Source organism: Rhipicephalus sanguineus, chromosome 11 (genome assembly GCF_013339695.2).
Source record: "Rhipicephalus sanguineus isolate Rsan-2018 chromosome 11, BIME_Rsan_1.4, whole genome shotgun sequence".
NCBI classification, from domain to species: Eukaryota; Metazoa; Arthropoda; class Arachnida; order Ixodida; family Ixodidae; genus Rhipicephalus; species Rhipicephalus sanguineus.
In genome coordinates, this window is record NC_051186.1 from 33,976,654 (window position 1) to 34,000,582 (window position 23,929).

General features: G+C 46.1%; 1 protein-coding gene across 21 annotated transcripts in view; it reads right to left on the minus strand.

Moving 5' to 3' along the window:
* LOC119374714 (uncharacterized) overlaps positions 1-23,929 on the minus strand; it is a 189,082-nt gene that overhangs the window by 84,322 nt on the left and 80,831 nt on the right. For 7 of the 21 annotated variants that reach the window (XM_049410955.1, XM_037644899.2, XM_049410954.1 and 4 more), the window contains 4 exons: positions 22,902-22,964; positions 21,707-21,763; positions 21,173-21,224; positions 20,167-20,473 (listed from right to left, as the gene is read on the minus strand). The exons of 9 other annotated variants lie outside the window; for them this stretch is intronic. In XM_049410955.1, the coding sequence (XP_049266912.1) occupies positions 21,199-21,224; positions 21,707-21,763; positions 22,902-22,964 (146 nt within the window). In that variant the 3' untranslated portion in view covers positions 20,167-20,473; positions 21,173-21,198. Of the gene's footprint in view, positions 1-20,166; positions 20,474-21,172; positions 21,225-21,706; positions 21,764-22,901; positions 22,965-23,929 lie in introns of those variants that run through there. 5 more of the 21 variants (XM_049410950.1, XM_049410949.1, XM_049410951.1 and 2 more) reach the window with 3 other exon arrangements.

Here is a 23,929-nt window from a genome sequence, read left to right on the forward strand (position 1 = left end):
TGCAGATCGGTATCGATGTGTTTCGTATCTTGACTCCAAATCGCTTTAAGAAATGACCTATAAATCAGATATAGGAAAGGCTTCCTTTCAAACTTCAAATGGCAACGTTAGCTGACGTCTTGTTCCAGCCTCCACCCTCCCCGATTCAGCCTTCTTTAGTGCACCGGCCCTTGCGGGAATGGATTTCGCAACTACGGCACGCTCACTGAAGTGAGTTTGAGATCCCTGCTTTAGACAATATTTCTAGACGTCGGTGTTGGTATCGAGACAAAAACACGTAACGTTGAACGGTCTTCGTTTTCTTCCCCGCTGTGCCTGATATGGAGCGCGAGATTTTCTTTTAATTAGTCAAATATGAATTGAAAGCTTTTAGAGCCCAGAAAATTGATTATACGGGAAGTCGTGGATATGGAGGAGGATCATAATTACGGGGCACGGCCATATGTTAGAAAACTAAAGAGGTTTACTTGTCTTGTGAGCCCCTTCGAGTCCACCTTCGACTGCTGACTCGACACGCAAACCATTCCTTGTCTTCGCTTCAGAGAGATCGACCAGGCTGCACCTACTCAGATGCATCGATACACACAAGCACATCATCCCTACTGACTTTACACCAGTCATCATCCCCACAGTGCCACCGCGGACGCTGAACAGGCCACTGGTGTCCCTTCAAATATCCGGGATTACGAAGAAGCGTCGTGTTCCGTGTGCTACGCTCAAACAACTCACCTTGGCATATTTGACTCAATGATACGACGACACTCTGCCCATATACACCGATGGATCTGTGACTTCGTGCGCTTCGACTGCGGCCTTTGTGATCCCTCATCTGGGTACCTCCCGGCAGTACAAATTAGATCACAGGTCGTCTTCAACAGCTGCAGAACTTGTTGCGATACGGGAAGCTATCCAATTCGTGTCCAGACAATCACCACGTAAATGGACGATACTATCAGATGCAAAATCCGCATTACAAGCCATTGACTCTTGCTCAAGAAGGGGACAATAGTATGCACTAGCTTTAGAAATCATTCACGCATTCGACCTTACGCAGAAGATCGGTCACTCAGTTACATTGCAATGGATTCCTGGACACGGTGGATTGGCAGGCAACGGGCTTACTGATGCTGAAGCAAGAGCCGCTGTCTCTAACACCCCCACCGATGTGAAAGTACCGTGCACGCGAGGTGGCGTGAACTCTTTATTGAGATTGCGCATGCGAGAGTGCATCACCACATATTGGTTTCAGGGAGACCATTGATACAGGCGTCTGCGGAAAATAGATCCTGAAATGACTTTTCGCCTCCCGGCTAGAATGAACCGAGGCAACGCCAGTTTGCTGCACCGGATTTGTGTGGGAGTTGCATTCACTCGCCGCTACGCACACCTCATCCGCCGTGCGGACAGCCTGAACTGTGAACGATGCCAAGTGCATGAAACAACAGCATATATATTTTGTGACTGCCCACTTTACGTGTCGCAACGTAATACACTTGCTTCAACGTTGGCAGGAATCGCTGTGGCAACACTAAGTGAGACGGGTATTTTGTCAGCTATGTGCGACCAGACAAAGTCACCAACTGCTATCAAGGCTGTGATAGATTTTCCCAAGAGCACAGAACTGCACACAAGACTACAGCGAAACCACTATGTCACGTGGTTATTGTATTATTGTATATACGCATATCTCTTTTCTCTCCCCATCATCATCCCTCATCACTCCTTTTTTCCACTTTCCCTTTTCCCCTGTGCAGAGTAGCAGGCTAGAGCGCACTACCTCAGGCTGACCTCTCAGCCTTCAAATAAATTTTCTCTCTCTCTCTCTCTCTTATGTCCGTAAGAAGCCTTCACAAAATGCTTAACGTAGCCTTTGGAGCTTCAGGGCCAGTTGCCCACTGCGTGCAATAAAATGTAAAGCGCGATCATTCTTGCGCAGTGTAAAAAGTGATAAAAGTATGAAGGAACAGCATGCGAAACAATGCCGGTTTTGAACAGCTAGCATTTGTTAAAATAAATGCTTTTTTTTGCCAATGCAATCGTTGGGGATGCTTGAGTAAAGTTTGTTGGTAGGCCAGTTGACTCTGTATGTTGTAGCATTGTTGAGGAATCTCAACGCTGCACAATGGCGCACCCAGCTGTGATGATCAATGGATGACAAAGTGCACTTGGACGCCCTGGTTCGCCCCGTCGTGATTTGTTGAAGATGCCGTTAGTTAACGAATAACAGAGTGAACCGACAAGGACAAGCCGAGAAGGCGACACACACACGCACATGTGCCCTCACGTGGAACACAAACAGCAGAATTGTGCGTCGGGAATATGATAAACACTTTTTATAAGAGTCTGAGTAATATGGATAGCATTGCGTCCAGTAAACAACGCGCAAAGAAGATCAAGAAGACACGCATGCATTCCGGCTTAATTGTATTGTATTTTGCTTGTCTTATCTTTTCATGTAGTATAGTGCCGATTGCCCGTAGACCATACGAGAGGCTTACCGAATACATGGCTATCTTGACCTGTAATATGCGCGTGAAAATCGTTATCGCATGAATAAGCTAATGTAATGTATGCGCTGGGATATCGGCTACTGTTTGAATGATGTATAGATTGCATCAGTCTCACTACGAAGAGTGCTTCTCTGGGCTGCTTGAAGCGTCGTAGACGTGAGGTATTGTCGTTATATTTAGAAGAAAGCAGTCAAGAAGAAAGCCTCTCCCATATGACGAACAGCGTCTTTTGTATGTTACTTGCTGGAAGAAAATTGCTTGGGTCCGTTTCTGAATAAGCCGAAGTGCAAGCGCGCCTTTACTGTTCATCAGCCAGCAATAAAATATATAGTTTCGCTTAGAGAGAGAACGAAAAATGAAAATAAACGAGAATTACTACCAGAATATCAGCTTTAAAGAGTCGTTCTCGTAAAGACTCATCATATAAGGTATACTATACATTAATCGTCTACATGTGTTCTGGGTGATTCCAGGAGTATTCACAGGTGTGTGATGCCACTGTCGTCTCAAGAATAATGAAATAACAGGTCGAGAATGCCCATCTTAAGTGACTAAAAATTTGGCAATAAAAGGAAACAATATATTGGGCAGCATGCTTAGAAGATTGATGAAGTGGTATATGTTAACCATGTTGTGTTCATTTTTCTCAGCTTATGTTCGCTTCTTTATTGAGTGAATAAATGTTACGTGCACTTTATGTGTAGCAAACATCACAACGTAAGCCACTGTCCCGCAGATAAAAATGGCTAAAGCAACTCCAAAAAGTAAAAAAATAAAATACAATTGTAGCGAACTTTACGAGGGAAAAGTTATGCTTATTATCTCATTACGTTTTGTAAAAAAAATAGCATGACTTGCACTGCAGGCATAATGCTCAAGCGAGCGAAGCTGATGTGCACGTATGTATTTCTGGCTCTTGCTCTTCCGCAAATTTTCTCCTTCTTTCTTACTCTATTTTTTCTTCTTCTCTCTTGCCTCTGTTTTTCTTTCTATGTTTTTTTCTGTGTTTATTTATACTTACTTATTTCTCTCTCTCTCTCTATGCTTGTGCGCTGTGCCGGGCCAGCCAATTAATTTATATAATATATAATTGGTAGGGTTTTACGTCCCAAAACCACGATATGATTTGGAAGGACGCCGTAGGGGGCTCGGGAAATTTTGAGCGTCAGGTGTTCTTTAATGTGCACCTAAACGTGAGTACATGGGCCTCTAGCATTGTGCCTCCATCGAAATGCGGCCACCGCGGCTGGGATTCGATCCCTCTACCTTCGGGTCAGCACCGCAACCACTCAACCACCATGGCGGGCATGAATTAGTTTGGCAAGAATTAATTGTAAGTTACGAGCGCTTATGAAGCAGAACAGGAAATATACATTGAATTATCAACATAGTCATGCACTGTAAAGTTGCAGTGTTAAGGTTTTAACATTTACGCGTCATTACAGATAGTCCGGATATTTTAGTTATTACTTACGCTGATATTGTGCCCCCACCTTCTGTAGAATATCTAGGTCCTCCTAAAAATGAGCAGAAACTTCCATAATTCTTTATATGTGTTCTCCTTATCGGTTGCGTTTAATGTCTATTCGCTCAGTAATCGTCTGAATAGCTGCTTTAGGTATTATCACGCAAGCCCACAGAGACAAGTCCCATAGTGTCAGACTGGGCTTCAGTATGACATTCGTCGCTCAAATACCATCGATACTTTCAGGTCTTTGCGTTCATATCAATTTCTGCCTCATTCTTTTGCTAAAGAGCACTTACTGTAATGGCGTGGTTTTTGAAAACATCAATACCCCGTGTTTCTTTATAACTGCGAAGATTGTGCGGATTGAACTGGGACATGGCGTGAAATGAAGATTTTTGAAACAGATACATAAATTTACGGATCTATGATGTCCGGGCTTCAAGATTTTCATAATCTAGTTTGCTGCAGATAAGCTTGCATTTGTATGCTTCAATTTCATGTTGATGCTTCTTCTCTAAGTTTTGTAGTAGAAAATTGCTTATGCTTATGTTTTCGCCCGATGACCAAAATCTAAAAACATTTGCAGTGGCTTAGCTCGGCTATGCCAGGATATACGTAGCGTTAGCAAAGGTTCAGCTGATTATTCTTAGCTTTCCAGATTGTCTAGGATTATCAGCCTTCTTCTGTTCATTCTTCGTACGCTGAACCGCTAATTGCCAGGCAACTACTTCGGGATCCGATGAGATAAGCTTCTCGGCTCTTCTGCGCCGTCGAGCAGCATTTGCGCTCTTCTTCTCCATGGCGTTACCCACCTGCAAACGCCAGTCAGAGGCGCTATCAAGCGGCCCCAGCGCAATGGCAGACGGCGACTGCACAACGAAGGCGAATAGCTGCGCGCGCGCCGGCGCCACTTTGTCTACGACGACACTCCTCCCGAATTCGGCGCAGACCAGCGGCGGTTGCGGAGTCTGCGCGCGCGCCGGCGCCAGCATGTCTTCCGCGCCTACGACGCCACTCCGCCCGAACGCACAGACCAGCAGCGGCGAGCCGCGCGCGGCGGTGTCGGATAGCGCGTGAGATGCCAGCTCCGGTGACCCAGCTGTGTGACATCACTGATCCTCGCGCATGCGCAGCACGGCTCATGACGCTCCACGCGAAATCGGCTCCGGCTAGGCAAGTGTAGCTGTGATGTTTAGGACGGTTCGAGCACTTCCCCTATTGTGCAGCAGCACAGGAAACAGACAGGGATACGTATTTAAACATTTATGTACAAAATATAAGGATATGAACAGTCAGTGGTGTCGGTGCCGTCGGGACGACCACCCAGCCCACGAGGAGGAAGAGTCCCGTAGTCTCACGGCTTGCGAGCAGCGGTGGCGGCGTCTAGGAGATGCCGGGACCAGCGCGACCTCGGACCTTCTTTCCGACGTCCTGACCGCCACCCGAGCGCAGCGGTTCCGCGGGCGGGTTCTGGCCAGCACAGCACCGTCTGCGCCGTGCTGGAATGCTGCTCGCCACAGCTGCGGTGCGGCAGCTCATTCACCGGCGATCCACGCCTTGGCCAGGGCACCGCCAGTTACAGCTCGGGGAACAGCTCAGGGGCTCGCGGCCCACGTCGGAGTCTGGCGCGTCGCTCGGTACGGCTCGGCACCGCTCGGCGACCCTCGATGCAGTCAGCAACTCCACCCCTGGCACCTGGATCCTTGGCCACCCTGGACCTCGCCCGGCTCCGTGGTCCTCCGTGCCCACGCGTCTCGGCCGGCAGAACGTCCCGCTCGTCCGAGCTCAGAATTGCACGCCCCTGGCCCGAACACTGCGAGCGCGCCTCGTGCCACCGTGCCACCGCGCTCTTCTTTTTCTTCGCTCCGTGCTCGGTGGTCCGCGCCGACGTTTTGGCGCTATTTACACGTGACAGTAGCTAATGCTACAAAAAAAAAATATGCGGGAAGTTTGTACTAAGTCACGCAAAGCTTGGCACCGCGAAGCACGGGCCCGTCGCCGCTCGTACTCCCCGTCGACTTACACGTGTAGCTTCTAGATGCGTGGCTTCCTCCTCAGGAGTGCGCAGCTAGGCTATGCACTATAGCGGACGTTGCGCGGATGTTTCCGTCGGTGGCCGTGGCTTAGCTACTTCGCATGCGCGGCTTGCCGAGGTGGTGCGGTATCTGGTCGCTAGACGACGCGATGTTTGCTTCCTCTTTCTTTCTCTCTCTACTTCTGTCTCTTTCTTCCGTTGTCTCTGTCTCTCTTTTTCTTTCTGCATTTCTTTCTCTCTATTTCTCTCGTTCTTATTGTTTCTGAGCTATGCTTTACTTTCTCCCCTCCTCCTCGCCATTACTTTTCTACTCCTCACTCTCGCTTCTCTTTCCTACGCCCTTGCTACACTATACCATACAAGGCTATGCTATTCTCTAGTAGCGCGCCTGGATAGCCGAGTGGCTAGGACGCTCGCCTTCGGATGCAGGGTACGCGGGTTCGAATTCCGCCTCGTGAAGAACTTCCTTTCGGCAACAATTTTTCTCTTTCCCTTTCTTTGCATCTTTCATTGCGTCTCTTTTTCTTTATTACTCTCTTTATCTCTCAGTACTAGTTCTCAGGTAGCCGCACAGTGGCACATGCCCGTTAAGATGATGATAGTTTTCTGCGATCGACTTACAAGGAACGATTTGCTAAACAGCCTCGCTGTTAAAAGAATTCGTATACATAAATTTAGAATTTCAAATGTTGGCACTGTGTTGTACCAGTGCGCAATTCTCTAGTCACTTTCATTCTGTTAGATTATAGCAAGAATCAAGTGAAGACAATGAATTTATAGTGAAATTACGTGGTAGGCCTTGGTGAAGACAAAACAGCTTTAAAATACCCTAAATGTTTTCTATACAGGGTGTCCCAGCTATCACGCAGCACGATTTAAAAAAAGAGTGACGGCGTTACGCGAATCAAACCTACAGCATATTGTTCCTAGTACACTAGAGTAGCCACTGCTATTTTTTTCGTTAATGAGGTTTAATTAATGAGTCATAATTATATTTCTAACTCGACAAGTACTCGCCTAATTGTCAAAATGTCAATGAGGCGTATGTAGGCATGTTCAAATGGCATCTAACTGCGCTACTTTCAATAACGTGCTAATTGCGCGCTCATTTTTTCCGGCTGATAAAGAAAGCCCGCTAAATATGAGCAAAGGAAACCAGCGCCCTCAAATAAGCTTACTGCAAACAACCGCTTTGCCCGTTGCCTGTTGCGAAAGACAGCGTTCCGCATTTTGGCAAGGGTACAGGTCGGGCGCCAGCGATATGCGTGCAATTTCGCTGGGATTCACTCCGTTCGATAGTACGCCGCAATCATCCATATCTCACGGCCGACTGTTCTCATTGATAACGCGGCAGGTGTTCTGATTACGGCCTGACTCTGTAAAGCCAAGCGGTACGTTTCTAGGCCGGGGAGTGGCAGATAGGGCGATGCGTTTTTTTTTTCTTTCTGCATTTTTTCCTTGATACTGTCTGCCTCATAGGGAGCCTGTTTGAGGGCGCTGGTTTCCGACGCGCGCAACACTCTAGTCACGTGTCACTTTTCATATTTCGCGGGCTTTCTTTATCAGCCGGAAAAAATGAGCGCGCAATTAGCACGTTGTTGAAAGTAGCGCAGTTAGATGCCATTTGAACATGCCTACATACGCCTCATTGACATTTTGACTATTAGGCGAGTACTTGTCGAGTTAGAAATATAATTATGACTAATTAATTAAACCTCATTAACGAAAAAAATAGCAGTGGCTACTCTAGTGTACTAGGAACAATATGCTGTAGGTTTTATTCGCGTAACGCCGTTCCTCTTTTTTTAAATCGTGCTGCGTGATAGCTGGGACACCCTGTATATGAATTTTACAGCTAAGAAATTCTCCTGGAGTTTGCAGAAACCATTGTATCCCTGGGCATGCAATGGTATCAGTTAAAGTCCATCCTGATCTTCTTGGGCTCGGCAACGGCAGGCGGAAGTAACCAATCTTTCAAAAAACATTAGAATTCTCGCGCACCAAGTTCCAGCCGCCGGCCTTAAAATTTAAAAGAAACGTTCGCACTGTGCCTTTTGTAATTCAAAATAGACGTCCTTGGAAACATAATTTCCGTGTTACGCTTCAATATTAGTAAGCAAGGGCAGCTTTGCGTTTTTAAAATAATTAATTTGATTAGCTCTACGTAAGAACTTGTGATCTTCCAGAAAATTGTTTGAAACTGCAAAGGGCGATGTAACTCACAATTTTCATGAGCACTAGCATTCTCACGGCATCATCTTTTAGCTTCCAGTGCCTTTGAATACTCTCCATGCGGTTGCCTTGCAGGTACGAGTTCTTGCGGCCAGAAATTTTGTAGTTAACATCACTCAAATGATAAAAGGCAAGGGCACTGCGCTAGCGTCGAGTTAAGACGACATCCAAGCGACGGATGAATGTAGAATGAGGCACATGAATACAATAAATGACACATATATCCACATTCATTACGTCTTACCTTTAATGTGTGTCATGATGAGTATGCAAGTCTGGAAAGTTTCAAAGAAGTGTTCAGGACTGGATATTTTTTTTAACACGAAAGTGTTTTATGCCGGGGTCTACCAAGACTTCAGTGACGTATTTCCGTTACGGATATGACGTCGAAAAAATGTACTCGATCAGATGGCAAAGCAAAGAAGTTCCGTCAAAGGGCATCGAACCCACGACCGCTCGGTCCGCAGCAACCGTTGCCGGGCACGCTATCCACTGCGCCACGGTCACAGACTCTAGAGGCTTTACAAACGCGCCTTTTATATCTACCACTCTCCCGTGTAGCGGGGTGGTGATGCCCTCTGTAAGCGGTAAATAAAGTAATTTGTCATTACTGTGGCCTCCGCGATTAGCACCTGCAACGCGTTACTCGCCCGTCCCATTCGGCACGTTTTCAATAGAAGTTCAGTTTTGTAAATGAATTAACACACCGCGAGGTGGCGACCTTAGCACAAGCGTCGTAAAAGCGTCGGCCTCGCTCATAGCATCACGCTAATCGAAACCAAAAATAGCTCTGCGAGGCGCGCCTGCCTCACCTGGCTGTAACACCGCGTTCGCCGCTCACGCGCTTGCCCCGAGAAAAATCGCGGCCGAGAGACCGGCGCGGCACGACGCGCTTTGCGTTTCCCTCCAGCCCGGCCGTGGTGTTCAATCACATTTTAACATGCCGAGGGATGGTGACGAAGTTCTGCGTCGAATATGCGACGCTCTTCTGGCTATCATACCTCGTTCTCTGATTACGCTTTCACCATTAACTACTACAGCTACCACAAGGGTTTGTTTAATCATTTAACCTAGACGTTAGTCGTCGAGATGGAGGTGTACCACCAATCATCAAAGTGGGTGCATCCACGGTAAACGGTGCTATAGCTGCCAGACATCAATATGCATTGTACAAACTCACTTACATCAATATACAGTAAACATTCAGTTACTTCTCTAAAGGCACGCTTTACTTTCGTGTTATGCCGATTCCTATGACGGAGGGGTCAACCATCTTTTATTTATACTGTATAAATGTTTTTTGTTAATATCTGATGGGATGCCGCATTACAAAGCTGCAAGAATCAGAAGAATACGTAATTTATACCATTTTCACTGCAGCGTAGCTTTGTAATGTTCATCTTAAACTTTGCGAATGAGTCAGCAGGCCGGTCATAAGGAACATCTCCACAAGAAAAAAATTAAAGCCAGTTTCACGCCTCTGTAATCTGAGTGACAGCGAAGCTGACAAGCAGGCGCCACCCCTTGGCGGACGCAAATTGAGTTCTTTCATCTTTGTTAATTGTTCTGCTTTCTTTTGTGTTCCTTTGTTACTTCTTTATGTTTTTCTACATCTTCTATCTTCTTTCTTTCATCTTTATTTCTTTCCTTATGTCTTTCTACATTGCCTTCTCTCCTCCATCACTCCTGCTCTCGCTCACGTACATCTCTTTCCCACCCCTTCATATGCTATACTGTACATTGTTATGCCATGCTTTACCCTCTCCCCTCCTCCTTTCCTTCCTTCTCACCGTCACTTCTCTTTTCCCTCCCTTTGCCATACTATACTATCATATTACTATCACATTAAAAAAGAAAGACAGTGATTGTATCAGTGACACTTCTGTTGTGCCGCGCGGCAAAGAAAAACTGTTCTTAGAAATGTGGTTGTGATGTGAATATCTCTTGCTCTTCCGATCCTGATTAGCGCCGCTGACAATTACGTGCAATGCGCCTGCGCGCGCCACTCGGCTGTGTGTATATTTAGGGAGACTTTTCTGAATAAAGCTTAGTTGGGAGTAGCGCCTGTCCTGTGAATTTGTGTTCGTTCGTAGTCCTGTTCGATTTTGCGCTATCAAATTTTGAAGACATGCTATCCATGGCTATGCTATAATGATGATGATGATGATGATGATGATGATTCAAACTTTATTGCTAGGAGCTGCTTGGCACATACCCGCTTTCTGCTGCGCGTATGCTCTTTCTGCTCCTAAAGTCTGTTAGTTTATGTTGCGCTGCACTACTGACAAACGGCCTAAAACTCTTCCGCTTCCCGTTTTCAGGCAGCTCTAGCTGTGAATATGTATTATATGAGGAATTCTTTGGAGCTATATCACACCTAAAATTTAATGACACTGCTAAGCGTATGCTACATAATTTAACGTGATCTGTTCCGCGTTACCGAACCACCTACAACTTCCACAAGCACTCCACTATAATTTACCATTAATTCTAAATGAAATTGCGGAATCTACTACTGCTACACACCGGCAGTTGTGTCAGTGTTTTGCGCCTGTTGTAGCTCTCGCGTAGAAATCCTTGAAATGGCGTAGGCCACAGATGTCTTGGCTATGCAAATTTTGCCCTATCTTCTTAATATTGCGCTTTATTTATTTTGTCATTTTTATGCAATGTCTTATTCTGTGAAACCTTCACATTTTTAATTTTATGCGAAAGCTCTTAACGTTCAAGTTCACAGAATGTTGTTTTCATTTTATTGCGAGAGCAATTATATGGACACTCGGCTGATTTTTGCCATCGCCGTCATGCCCCAGATATGCATATATGTATGTATATATGTAAGAAAGGCACAAAGAAAAATAAAGCAGAAGAAAGAACTTCCTAAGCACCCGACCGGGGATTCGAACCATCGACCGCTCGCTCCCCAGCCCGCTGCATTAGACAACTCAACCATGCCCCAGACATACGCCGGCGAAACAACGGTGAGCTATTTATATACACCATTTACCGCTGGTGATAAGGGAATCTTGGAGGAGCTGAATCATGTTTTCTATCGCGCAACGCTCCCAACTTCCTTTCAGTTTAAAACTGCCTTTGAGACGCGCACGACAAAGTAGCCCTTTTCTGCACCCACTCGTGATGTGGAAGGAAAAAAAAAACAAAGAACATCGGGCACACCTCACATCAGACGTCCCCGTGTGCAGGAAACGCAGGGGTCACTCCACGCGCCGCAGTTTAAAAGAAAAAGAAATATCTAAGAGCATCTGATTCTCCATTGTCGACACTTGCAACGTGTTGCTCAAGCCCAAAGACGTAACAACTGCAACAATTGTTAGTTCACGCTGGCCCTGTGCATGCCTGTGCGTTTTTTTCAGGCGTCCTCCTTTGTGCTTCAGCGGCGCGCTGTAAGTATCAAGCTGCTGCTCGTTCTTTGTGTGACAGTCCAATTTCTTGCTTTCGCATTCATTGCTTCGCCTTTGCGGCGAAACTGTGACTTTTTCTTTCCTTTTGAAGTTACAGTTCCTTCTTCATATTATGAAGTTGTTTATGCTGTACTAAATATTTAACGCGAATCCGACTGTATTTCTCTGTCTGCCAATCACTCGGTATGTGTCTGAGCATATAACCAAATTTTATTGCATGCTTTCTTATAAAAAATATGAAGGTAAAAAGCAACTTTGATTTAGGGTGACATTGTTCTAATTCTATTCAATTAAAAATGCAGTTGCCTTCAAGGAGCTACGCACTCCTGCGATGTCATCCATATCTTCCGAGAAGATGACCACCATACATTTTGTGCGCTTTCCAACATTACCTGGCTTATGCAAATTGAAGTTCACAAAGGATGTACTTGCTTCTGAGCCAATAGGTAAATGTTATGCGTTAGAGTGAGTACATTCCTATGGTTCCTTCATTGGGATAGCCACACATGCTTTCTGTAGACTACCAGAAGCCTTTCTGTCTGCGTTAGAAAGGTGCGCAAGTCGACCAGAACGCAGTAAATACTTACGTGTAAAGCAATGCGGATTGAAAGGCGCCGTATGCACTGGCATCCTGACAACGATGTTTACCCTTATAGGGCTTCCTCAAGTTAATTTATTGACGAGTAACTGATATTGAATGTTATCTCTTAACATTTCATTCCTTACTATTGTATAATTTGTTGACAGTCATGATTGTGCAATGACTGCGTTGTGCACTATGGCTGCGTCGTCTTAATTTTGTTCAGTATTCGCTTGTTGCGTTGTTGCGCGTATTTGAAGTATGCGAACTGGGAGACAGGTTGGTCACGCTGTGTGTGATCTCATGTATTGGTACGTTACTATATAATGCACCATCCATCACCCTAGCATGATGTGAGGCTGACATGAATTCTGACGTTTGTTACTTCATCTTTTGTCCCTGTCTGTTTCTGCGCTATGCTATCAGCCAGTTTCTGAGAGCTCATTTACTCTGCATGAAGCAGATCTCACTGGCGTTAATAAACCATTGCGTTATTAACAGTCGTGTGTGCATCGATGCTACGATATAAGAACACCATTGTATCCTTGTTAGCTAACCCAACATAAGGAGAGTGGTTATTAGTGAAGCATGAAAAACGATAATGTAATTGACTGCCAATAGCTTCCACCGTTTGACCATGTCATAATTGAAATTATGATATTACCCGAATCAGTGTCATGGTCGAAAAGAAGGAATACCCTACATACATGTGCACAGATTTATTAGGTACCTAAGGGGACCGACAACTGCCCTTAAGATGAAATGAGATAAATCCACTGGTGGAAAGATTCTCCGTCGCACTGACTCAAACCAACCCCGTTTTCTTCGCGAGAGGTGGACTTATATTTTTATTTCTTAGTTGCAATTCGCGAAAATTGACCTCTGGCGTATCTGAGGTCAAAAACATAAACGATCCGATGTACCCGGTCACGTGACCGTTGATTGCTGTACACGGTCGACGATTTCTTTTTGTTAGTATTGAAATATTGTTCTTTTCTTTATATTAAAAGGTATTACTGCATAAAAATATACATATAGGCCTACGTTATTAGTATGCATTAAAGTGGCGCTGCCTTCTCGTGACGTAATGATCCCATGTTCATCAGCGCGTCTTGAGTAACTTTTCAGCGTGCTCATGCAACCGTGCACGCAGTATCCAGGTCGCTATGATTTTGGAGCAACATAGTTTTTCTACCTATACAATTCGTCTCAGAAATGACGGGCGCTGCTACTCGGCATGGCCGCGCATATGCATCGTGACGTTGTTGATTACTTGGGTTGGCTCGTACATCGAGAGAGTAACGACGTCGGGACAAGCCACCCATGACACAGGTGCAGGCAACCTTGGACGCATGCGCACACAACGTGGTACAAATACAGGGAAGGTGTATAACGTCACATCATCTCATTGTAACACCTTGTTATTTTCAAAAATAGTCGAAAAGCTCTAAATAAAGGTGGTTAAGCATAGTTACAGCAACTCCAGCTAAAGCAGAACCACGATAGCTTTCACAAATCGCGAGAAGGGCTGGCGGCATCGCGATCAATTCTCAGCGTTGCTGGAGGAAAGGTACGTCCGTGTTTAGAGCCTTTCAGATCGAAAAATGCTGCTTGTAAAGTAACTACGTGCTTTTAGGATTAACTACTGCTGCGACAAACACTGCGAAGGGTGAGCTTCCATTCGTGCCGTAAAAAAACGCCAGGCCTGCACTGAAACCGCAGCACAGTCACAGCGAAAGCTGGAAGAGCGCCGTTTCTAGAGCCCGTTAAGATCTCTTGGGGCTACAGTACAAATACACTAGAAAGGTACCCACTACGCCATAAATCACAATTTTTGTGAAGTTGGGAAGCACCTACTAAGCCATTATTCGTCATTCTGCGGAGAAGCGAGGCACCAGCTACACGTCTGTAAGGCATTATGTGCACTTTGTTGACGCGGCGACTGATGACAATGAAGAATTATGGCTCAGCCCTTTGTAATGGGTTGGAATCTTTAAACGGCCCACCAGTTATGTAATTTGCATTGGGTGACGCCCGGTCGCTATTTCCCTCTCCTCCCGTCATGCTGTATAACATGCGTTGACGTGAGAGAGAGACGCGGGGGGGGGGGGCGAAGAACTTTACTGAGACCCCGAGGAAATGGATCATCCCCTTTGAGCTTCCTTGGCAACCAATACAAGTGAACTTGCGAGGCACCCACTACGCTATAAATCACTGTAATTTTTGAGAAGTAGGGCAGCAGGCACTGTGCCATTTCTCGTCATTCTGCGGAGAGCGTTGGTACCTGCTAGACGCATGTAAGGCATTATGCGCACTTTGTTGATGCTGTGCCTGATGACGATGAAGAATTATGGCAGAGCCCTTTGTAATGGGTTACAAGCATTCAACAACCTACTCGTTGCGCAATTCGCATTGTGTGACGCCTGGTTTCAGAATTCGCATTGTGCGACGCTTGGTGCTTATTTTACTCTTCTACCACGCTATATTGCATATGCTAATGTGGTTCCTTCCCGACATGAAGCCTGTATAGGACCTTTTACAGCGAAAGCTGTTATGAGATCATTTCACCGGCCGTTTTTGGCGCCGTAGTTGCCCGCCGCCGCCGCCGGTGTCCGTAACCAGTATCGCTCGAAATAAGAAAAAAAAAAAACGCCAGGCCTGCGCTGAAACCGCAGCACAGTCACAGCGAAAGCTGGAAGAGCTGCGTTTCTAGAACCCGTTAAGCTCTCTTGGGGCTACAATACAAGCACACTAGAAAGGTACCCACTACGTCATAAATCACAGTTTTTGTGAAGTTGGGAACCTGAGCCCTCTGCGTGGGAGCCCAGTATTCAACCTCTGAGCCATGCCGGTGCTTGAAACTGCTTTGCAAAAAGGTCCTATACAGGCTTCATGTCGGGAAGGAACCACATTAGCATATGCAATATAGCGTGGTAGAAGAGTAAAATAAGCACCAAGCGTCGCACAATGCGAATTCTGTAACCAGGCGTCACACAATGCGAATTGCGCAACGAGTAGGTTGTTGAATGCTTGTAACCCTTTACAAAGGGCTCTGCCATAATTCTTCATCGTCATCAGGCACAGCATCAACAAAGTGCGCATAATGCCTTACATGCGTCTAGCAGGTACCAAAGCTCTCCGCAGAATGACGAAAAATGGCACAGTGCCTGCTGCCCTACTTCTCAAAAATTACAGTGATTTATAGCGTAGTGGGTTCCTCGCAAGTGCACTTGTATTGGTTGCCAAGGAAGCCCATAAGCGCATGATCCATTTCCTCGGGGTCTCAGTAAAGTTCTTCGACCCCCCCCCCCCGCGTCTCTCTCTCACGTCAACGCATGGTTTACAGCATGACGGGAGGAGAGGGAAATAGCGACCGGGCGTCACCCAATGCAAATTACATAACTGGTGGGCCGTTTACAGATTCCAACCCATTACCTTGGGCTGAGCCATAATTCTTCATTGTCATCAGTCGCCGCGTCAATAAAGTGCACATAATGCCTTACAGACGTGTAGCTGGTGCCTCGCTTCTCCGCAGAATGACGAATAATGGCTTAGTAGGTGCTTCCCAACTTCACAAAAATTGTGATTTATGGCGTAGTGGGTACCTTTCTAGTGTACTTGTACTATAGCCCCAAGAGAGCTTAACGGGCTCTAGAAACGGCGCTCTTCCAGCTTTCGCTGTGACTGTGCTGCGGTTTCAGCGCAGGCCTGGCGTTTTTTTGCAAAGCAGTTTCAAGCACCGGCATGGCTCAGAGGTTGAATACTGGGCTCCCACGCAGAGGGCCCAGGTTCGAACCTCGTTCCATCCTGGAATTTTTTCTTATTTCGTTTTTTTTCTTATTTCGAGCGATACTGGTTACGGACACCGGCGGCGGCAGCGGCGGCGGCGGCGGCGGACAACTACGGCGCCAAAAACGGCCGGTGAAATGATCTCATAACAGCTTTCGCTGTAAAAAAATGTGTCGAGAAAACACTTCTCGGTCCCTTTAATATGCGTATACCATTCATGAACGCAGCATTAATATTGTCTTCAACGTTCTGGCTATCTGTAACAGGTGCTTTGTGTTAAACGCAGATTCCAAAGGAGACAAGTTCTGAAACGCTTCAGTACTTTGTTAGATAACACAGTATGTAACACGTATTGTTGTGTGCATATGAAGTCACTTGAGGCTGCTACAACACCCAGGCAGCGTTGTCGCGGCCGTGACAATTCTGCCAATAGTGTTACTACTGACTAAACGTGATGATCGGACCAAGAGCAGCAATGCGCGAGAGTTACTTGCTTCTCACATTTGCAATGTGAACTTTCATAACAGCAATAACTTCATAATGTGTGACCGTTACTAAGGAGACTTTCATATTTTATCTATATTCTTAGAATCGCCAGGCGACACTATGTATTTGTCACTGCGTTTCGTGTACACATAAGGAGCGCATGGGGGTTCTGACCTAGTCACAGAGAAGCCACCTCGGCGAAAAATATAATTGTTCTTTAACGTGTTACAATGGGACTTCCGCATACTTTTCTTTCTCGTTTACCTCAGCTTCAATTCTCTTTTCAGCTGATTACGGCCGCTTTATGTCGAAGTGGGCACAACACAGCACCGGGCGAAGGAATTGTTGGCTATAGCTGGCAAAAATAATAAGCCGACGCCATAACTTTGATATGTTATTTGCAATGACGTTCTTCGCTTTCGAGAAAACGACGACATGATTATGCGGCATGCCGTAAAGGAGTAATCCGGCTTAATTTTGACCACCTGCAACTCTTAAACTTTCCCCTAAAACTAAGTGTACGGGTGTACCCAAATTTAGGTGCAAGTCAATGTCGTAGCCAGGGGGTGGTTTGGTTGGTTGAACCCTCTCCCCCCTGGCATGTTCTTGCATTTGGTATGCGTAGATATACGCGCACACATAAATCATACGCAGGAACACACATAAGAGTTCGGAACAACCCCCCCCCCTTCTTTAACCCAAAAAATATTTGCCAGCTACGCCCCTGTTGCACGTTAAAACATATCGATTACTGGCCATGGCGGCCGATTCCATCGAAATGTGGCCACCGTGGCCAGTTATCGAATCCGCGTCCTTGAGCATAGAGGCGCGGCACTTTACGTCATCAGCTACGTACCATAGCAGGTGATGCTTTATTTCCCTAGAAACGTAGCAATGTAATGTAAACTGCTGTTCCAGGGAACTAACTGTTCAGATTTGTGTGTTTGATCTGTTGTATTAAGTTGCTTTAGCAAAGACGCACTCTAAGTACAAAAATAGCTTGATGGCATCATGCGAGAGCACTCTATGTTTAAGCGAATGTTGCAACTATTTGTCTTATAAGTATGCACACAAATGCAGCGCATTCATGTAGCGCCAGCCGCTGCACCTAATATGCAAGGCACGAACGCTGTGATCAGTATTCGGCTTATTAACAAGGTGACTGGTATCACTCCCTGCGCAATAATACCTGCAGCTCCTTGCACAGTACGCACCGAATGTGTACAAACTACACAAGTTCTTAGTTACGGCTTGTTCGTTTGCGTATATTATAGCAAAACACACGAACGACTGGACAAGCGAGGGAACTAACACGACAAAACCCATTGTCCTTTTAATTCTTTCACGTTGCCGCTGTTAAGCCAATAAGGAAGACAAAAATTGGGGGACGCTTGAGCTTTGCCTTTGAGAGTTGAACGCGATAGCGATATCCTGTCCCTAGTGCGTACTTCGATTACTTAGTGCATACTTCTCATTTCTTGTTACTCGAGAAGTTCAGATTGTGCATTCCTGCAACGTAATTCACAAAGTACAAAGTGGTCGCATAGCCACAGCACGTCGAGCTTTGGTGTCTGCCTTTTCTGCCTCCATGTTGCGTGGCCGCTCTCGTTGTCGTGCGCCACTTGACACTGGCGGTAAAAAACCTTATATGTGCGAAGGCCAAAAGGCAAAAATAACCCGCCGAAATTCGCCGATGAGGATGATGATAATGACGAAATAACATTTATTATAAAAGGAAAAAAGAAAGAACGCTTGTGGGCCAACGCATGGCCCCGCTACATGGTCGGCGTCCCATTCAGGGTCACCGCATGACGAGGCCCCGTCTCGCGCCCGTCGCACCAGAGCCTGTTGCGACTTCAGTGAGGAGCAGTTGATGAGGGCAGTCTCCCATGCATTTCGTGGAGAGGTAGGGGAAGGGGGCAGGTGAGGATTTCTAGTACTTGCCCACACTATGTGGAAGATATCACAGGTCTCCCCAAAGTGTGGGCACCGCCCATCCGTGTTTGGATCGTAGTTATTTTATATTGCAGGACAGAGTAGAGTACCTGTCTGCAGGCGCCTTAGAGTTCGCTCATCCGCCTTACTGAGCCCCTTTGCAGGAGCCGGGAAAAGGTGGTAAGTGTCGCGATAATATGCGAGAATTTCTGTAAGCCGCAGCAGCGGTGTATTGGCCTCCGAGTCACAAGGGCCATGGTGAGGAGCCCTGTGGGCAAGCGCTCGGTGAGAAGACACCGCAGTGTGGTTGCCGCTTGTAGATGACACAGAATCTATCACAAGCGTGTCAAGAGCCCGGCGGCGTGAGAGAACGTCTGTGCGCGTGACATTTTTCTTTCGAAATATCAGTGCATCCACTACGTGTGTGTAACAAAATGCGCGCACTAAGGTGTGTGCCTTATGTAATGGGTAGCATGCTTTAAACCAGGAGCAGTAATGCGCGAGAAACTTTTTCGAAGTTGCGATGGACCCACTACGTGGTCAGAATACGCGCAGTAATGCGTGTCCCATTTGTAACGGGTCGCTGGCTTTAAACTACTGCGCCTGTGTTGTCGTGTTCTTCTTCCTTGGTCCCCGTAGTAAGTGCGCACTATCCAGTGAAGATGAATACCTACCAGCTCGCCCAGTTTTCTGCTTTGTTGTGTGCAATTTCTAGTACTGGCCCCCTTTCTTCCTTTTGTATGTTATAACCCTGAAGAAGCTAACCCAGCCATACTATCATCGCTAATCGCCATTTGTGCCTGCAAGGCAAGAGCGGCCTCTTGGTATTCCCGCGCTAACGTATGCCCACCGGCGGAACAGTCACTGTGCGGATTCCTTCCACCCTCCCATGGACACGCCAGAAGAATCTGCTGCATTCTACGTTCGAAGGCTTGGAACCAGGCCCGTTTCCTTAAGGACTGTGTGCGTCTGGTTTCTAGCAGGATTGATACTCCTGTTGCCCAAATCCATGAGTTCAAGGAATGGCTGAGGGTTAGCGACGAGACCACCGAGTTCTTGTGGAACATTGTCCGTCGCACTCTTCCGGTTACGAAGACGACTGAAATAGCGGATGGAAGTTATCTAGATTTGGGCGTTGAAGCCCTCCCTCCCGAGCACAGAAGTGTTCTGCAATTGGGCCGGAAGTTGTGTGTTCCCTCGGTATTGCATGAAATGGAAAAAGTTGCACTTTGCCGGAGAGTTTCTCAGGTCCTCCCCGAGGAAACCAGGTCAGTCTGCCTTTCTGAATGTGCTTAAGTGTTGGCGATGGAAGAGAAAGGCGCCTGTAGAGAGTTGAACCTAAAACCAGTGAATTATTACCTGGCATCAAATGAAAAAATAGCGCCTGTGTTGTCGTGTTCTTCTCCCTTTGTCCCCGTAGTAAGTGCGCGCTATCCAGTGAAGCTAAATACCAAGTCGTTATGATATTCACATGGTGTGACCCGCGATGGCAATGTACGCTTGTACCACGCAATATTACTGCAATATTACATGTTGTACTGTGACACTGGTATACAGGACGCGTATGTTTGTGAAGCATGAAAGTTATTTTCAGTGCAGTTCCAAGCAGAGGAGTGGCTGTGTGGCAGAACACCTGCTTGCCACGCAGACGTCCTGGGCTCGATTCTCACTCGGGCACAATATTTTCAATATTTATTTTATTTTCAGCTGTCTCGATTTTTCGGTCACGGACAAGATGATGATTTTTGGCTCACAAGCAACGACACCGACGCTGACACCGGAATTTCTGCGAAACGAAATCTCTAACGCTATCGCGCTAAAACAGTTTCTTCATAAGCTTATTTTATAAATAAAAGACTGCGCACAACGAAATGCTCGTTTATTTCGGCGGCACATCTTTCGGAAATTTTCGGAGTGATTCTGGAGCAAGGAAGCTGTTCGTAATATCTTCATAACCACACAGAAGAAATATGTTCGAGAAGTTTGTGATAACGTAGTCTCAAACGCTTGATTATCCTGAAATTCAAACGATACAATATATGTTGGAGACAGCGCTATAAATGCATCAGATGTTGAAGCAAATTAAAGTATATAGAGATTTATTTCTAGTTTTGTAGTTGAAGCCTAGTGAGTGTCATATCAGGGGAAATGCATTAAAACGCACGAAAAAAAAAACAAATCGCTGTCTGTTGGGACTGAAGCCACAATCTTTGAATTCGGAGGTTGTGGTTTCGTTGCCAAGCACACGATATTTTAGTGGAAGTGATCTGCTGAGTTTTCTGATATCAAAAGTGTTGAAATGTTGAAGAGTAGAGTAGCACGAGAGACTCCCTTTGGTAGTTTTGTTGATCATGCCTGCCTTAAAGCACCTTGTGGCGGCGAATACTGATTGGTCCATAGGTTTGCGGCTGCAGTCGCGGTACTAAATAATGTCGCAGCGAGCGACTGAGCCAAAAAAGTCTCTTTGTGACCAAAGCGGTCATTCAGGACCAGTCACTTTGCGACTAACTTGGACGAGCGACCGCTGCTAGCCGCTAGTGCGAACGATCATTAGCCTACGTTCTGCAGTCTAAGTCCTCGGGTATTCAGTTTCTCAACAACGATGTTCCTGTAGACAGTGGGTCGTTGCACCTGAGCGCGCTATTCAAATATAGATTTCACTAACCTACATATACTTTCGGGCTTATGAAGCATGCTGTAGTGGTGTTTACATACCTTCAATTTTATCATCCGCACCTCTTCTATTTCGGCTTAGTCCGTGACTCTTCTGTAGGTCAAAAAAAATGTGATGAAGTTTGCTTGAGGAATAAACATATGGATTGCTTCATGCCGATGAGCGGACATTAATAACACAAATAGGTTCGGATAGTTCACTTAAAAACCCAGCGCTGCTATAATGGCATGCCTGAAGCCTTAAATAGATCGAAATTGGGCAAGCAAGTCAGGACCACTGCCTGTCCTGTGCTGTTTTACGACTGTCACTGCACTATGCATTAGCTTAACTAACAAGTCGTGAAATCTGGCAGTACGTCGTAGGGACAACTGCATGTAATACATGGTAGCACTGGGCACACTATGCGAAGAAGTACTGGCTGCTTAATTCAACTGAAGATGTCTGACCCTGAGTTTCGCTCGAATGACACAATAGGCAAGGATAGGTCATGCTTCACAATTATCACAATGAGCTATTCATTTGTGTAGCCTACGTCTGCTTCAGGGATCGTGAAAAGTCCATGCTAAGAGACCTACCTTCTTTATTAGCCGCCGTTGAATTGCCGTTTTCGGACTCCTCGCCCTTCTTTTTCTCTATAAAAAAAGTACAGGTTCTCATGGTTGAGGCTTGTTTGAAGCACTAATGGCATGTTGTTTGGTGCTGATGAGCCAGTATTTTAGTAACAAAGGAATATATTTACTGCTTCAAGTGGGAATCCCATTTTGCGTTTTGTAGAAGGCTGATACCATCAATAGCTTTCTTCTCACATTATTCATTTCACTTATTTTTTGTCCATTCGGAGTGAAGGTAAAACGTGAGACCATCCGAGGTGGCAAATTTTGTCGACGCCGATGCGCGCGCATACACCGCTTATGCTTTGACAGCTGCACGTGCTTCGGTTGCAGTGCGCGCGCATCGACAGCGCGCAATAGAGGCATTCACTGACCGAGTGACGCCGAGTGACGCCCGCCGCTTGTGTGTATCGACACAGAGGCGCAATTTATGGGGGTGGAAAGGAGAAAGGGCGTTAAGGTTGACAGATTTATTTTGTCGTCATTACATAACTATTGAAACGTCATAATGAGTTCTGGTCTCTAACTTACAGTGCGTGGTCTAGTTGAGGAACATATGAATGGTTAGCTGAACTTATACACGCAAAAACAGAAATGCAGAGCCCTTCCACTACTGTGAAGAAGGAAGCCAGCGAAATTGGGGTGGACGCACTGGCAGCGGCTTCACGTAGTTTTCGAGCCCATGCGCGCTTCGGCTTCCGCTTTTCGTGCTCCATGCGAACGACAGGCGTCCGTCCCGTAGCAGGTCCAAAGGTCTCATAGCACTAGTGCTATGTCTGCGTCACGAGATAAAGGGGCACGACGATTGGTGAGAAGAGCCGCCGCCGAGTATCGCGACACTTGGGCATCTGCGGTAGCGAGGGGCACCTGGGCTAAGGCACTTCATACATAAACCGATATATCCCCGTCGCCGGAAATAGTTCCACGCGTCGTTTTGTCCGCGGAGGCTGTCCGCCAGAACCTATAGCTATATACAGTTTCGGTGTAAGAAATGGCGTTCAGAAGTCAGATGGAATGGCTTACATGACTTGACGAGACATGGCCGCACATGAAGAGGTCTCGCGAGAGGTTGTGTAGGAGTTACCATGGAATGTTTCACATCGATAAACGTTTTGTGTCATGAATAGTCATGCTTAAATAAAGGCTGCGCCGCACTTACCGTCTTCTTTCTTACTATCTTCATTCTTTCCGTCGTCGGTACCCGAATTACCAGACTTCGAAGCTGAAAAAAAAATCACAGCATATCCACGGAGTGAATGATGATGAGTGGGCGAAGCTGCGGAGGTTCATCGGTAAACCGTGAATCTTCCGTGAATTCTGCCCAGTACATCATCACCGACGTGAGATCGGGCGCGTTTATACTGAAGGTTCGATGAGTTATGACGACTTGCAGCTCGCTTTAATTTTACATGTACGCTGTGAATTTTCATTGTTTAGAAAACCATTGCTTAGAAAACATCTGGCGTCTTTCGTTAAGCAGCTGGCGTCTTTTCGTTTTGCTTTAGGAACATCTGGCGTTCTTTCGTTTTGCCTTTACAAAACATCTGGCGTCTTTCGTTGGTTTATTTCATCAATCAACGGCGTTTTGAACAAATTTTTTATTGTTTAATCAAGCACAGGCGAAATCTCACCAGGCACTACCTTGGAGGTAAACAATGGCTGCTAATGGAATGAGAGACAGAAGAAGTCGGCTTTTAGCTAACACTTACACTTCTACTTCTACTAACGTTTCCTACTGGAACATGCCAATGGCTGCTAATGGGGAATGAGAGACAGAAGAATTCGGCTTTTAGTTAACGCGCACGCTGCGAATTTTTTATTGTTCAACAACGCACAGGAAAAATCTCCCACCGGCACCACCTTGGAGGTCAAAGCGTAAGACTGGTTACGCACTACGACTACTACGACTACGACTACGAGGGACGAACGGGTGCCGCCTTAAGGAGCTTCGCCCCTAAAATTCAGACGTATTCTTTTCTAAATGCTGTAACACATTGATTTTCGCCGCTAATCACGAGCACGAGATAATGGGATGAGAGTGCGTGAAAAATCGACACCGCGCGTGAGAATAAAGCACGACATGTATGTCGTTGTAAGCTCGTGTTTACGTATTACACAGGTTCACTGATGAAAATTTAAATTTCAGTCTAATATTATTAGAAGAGCAGGCTTATTTTTAGTTTATAT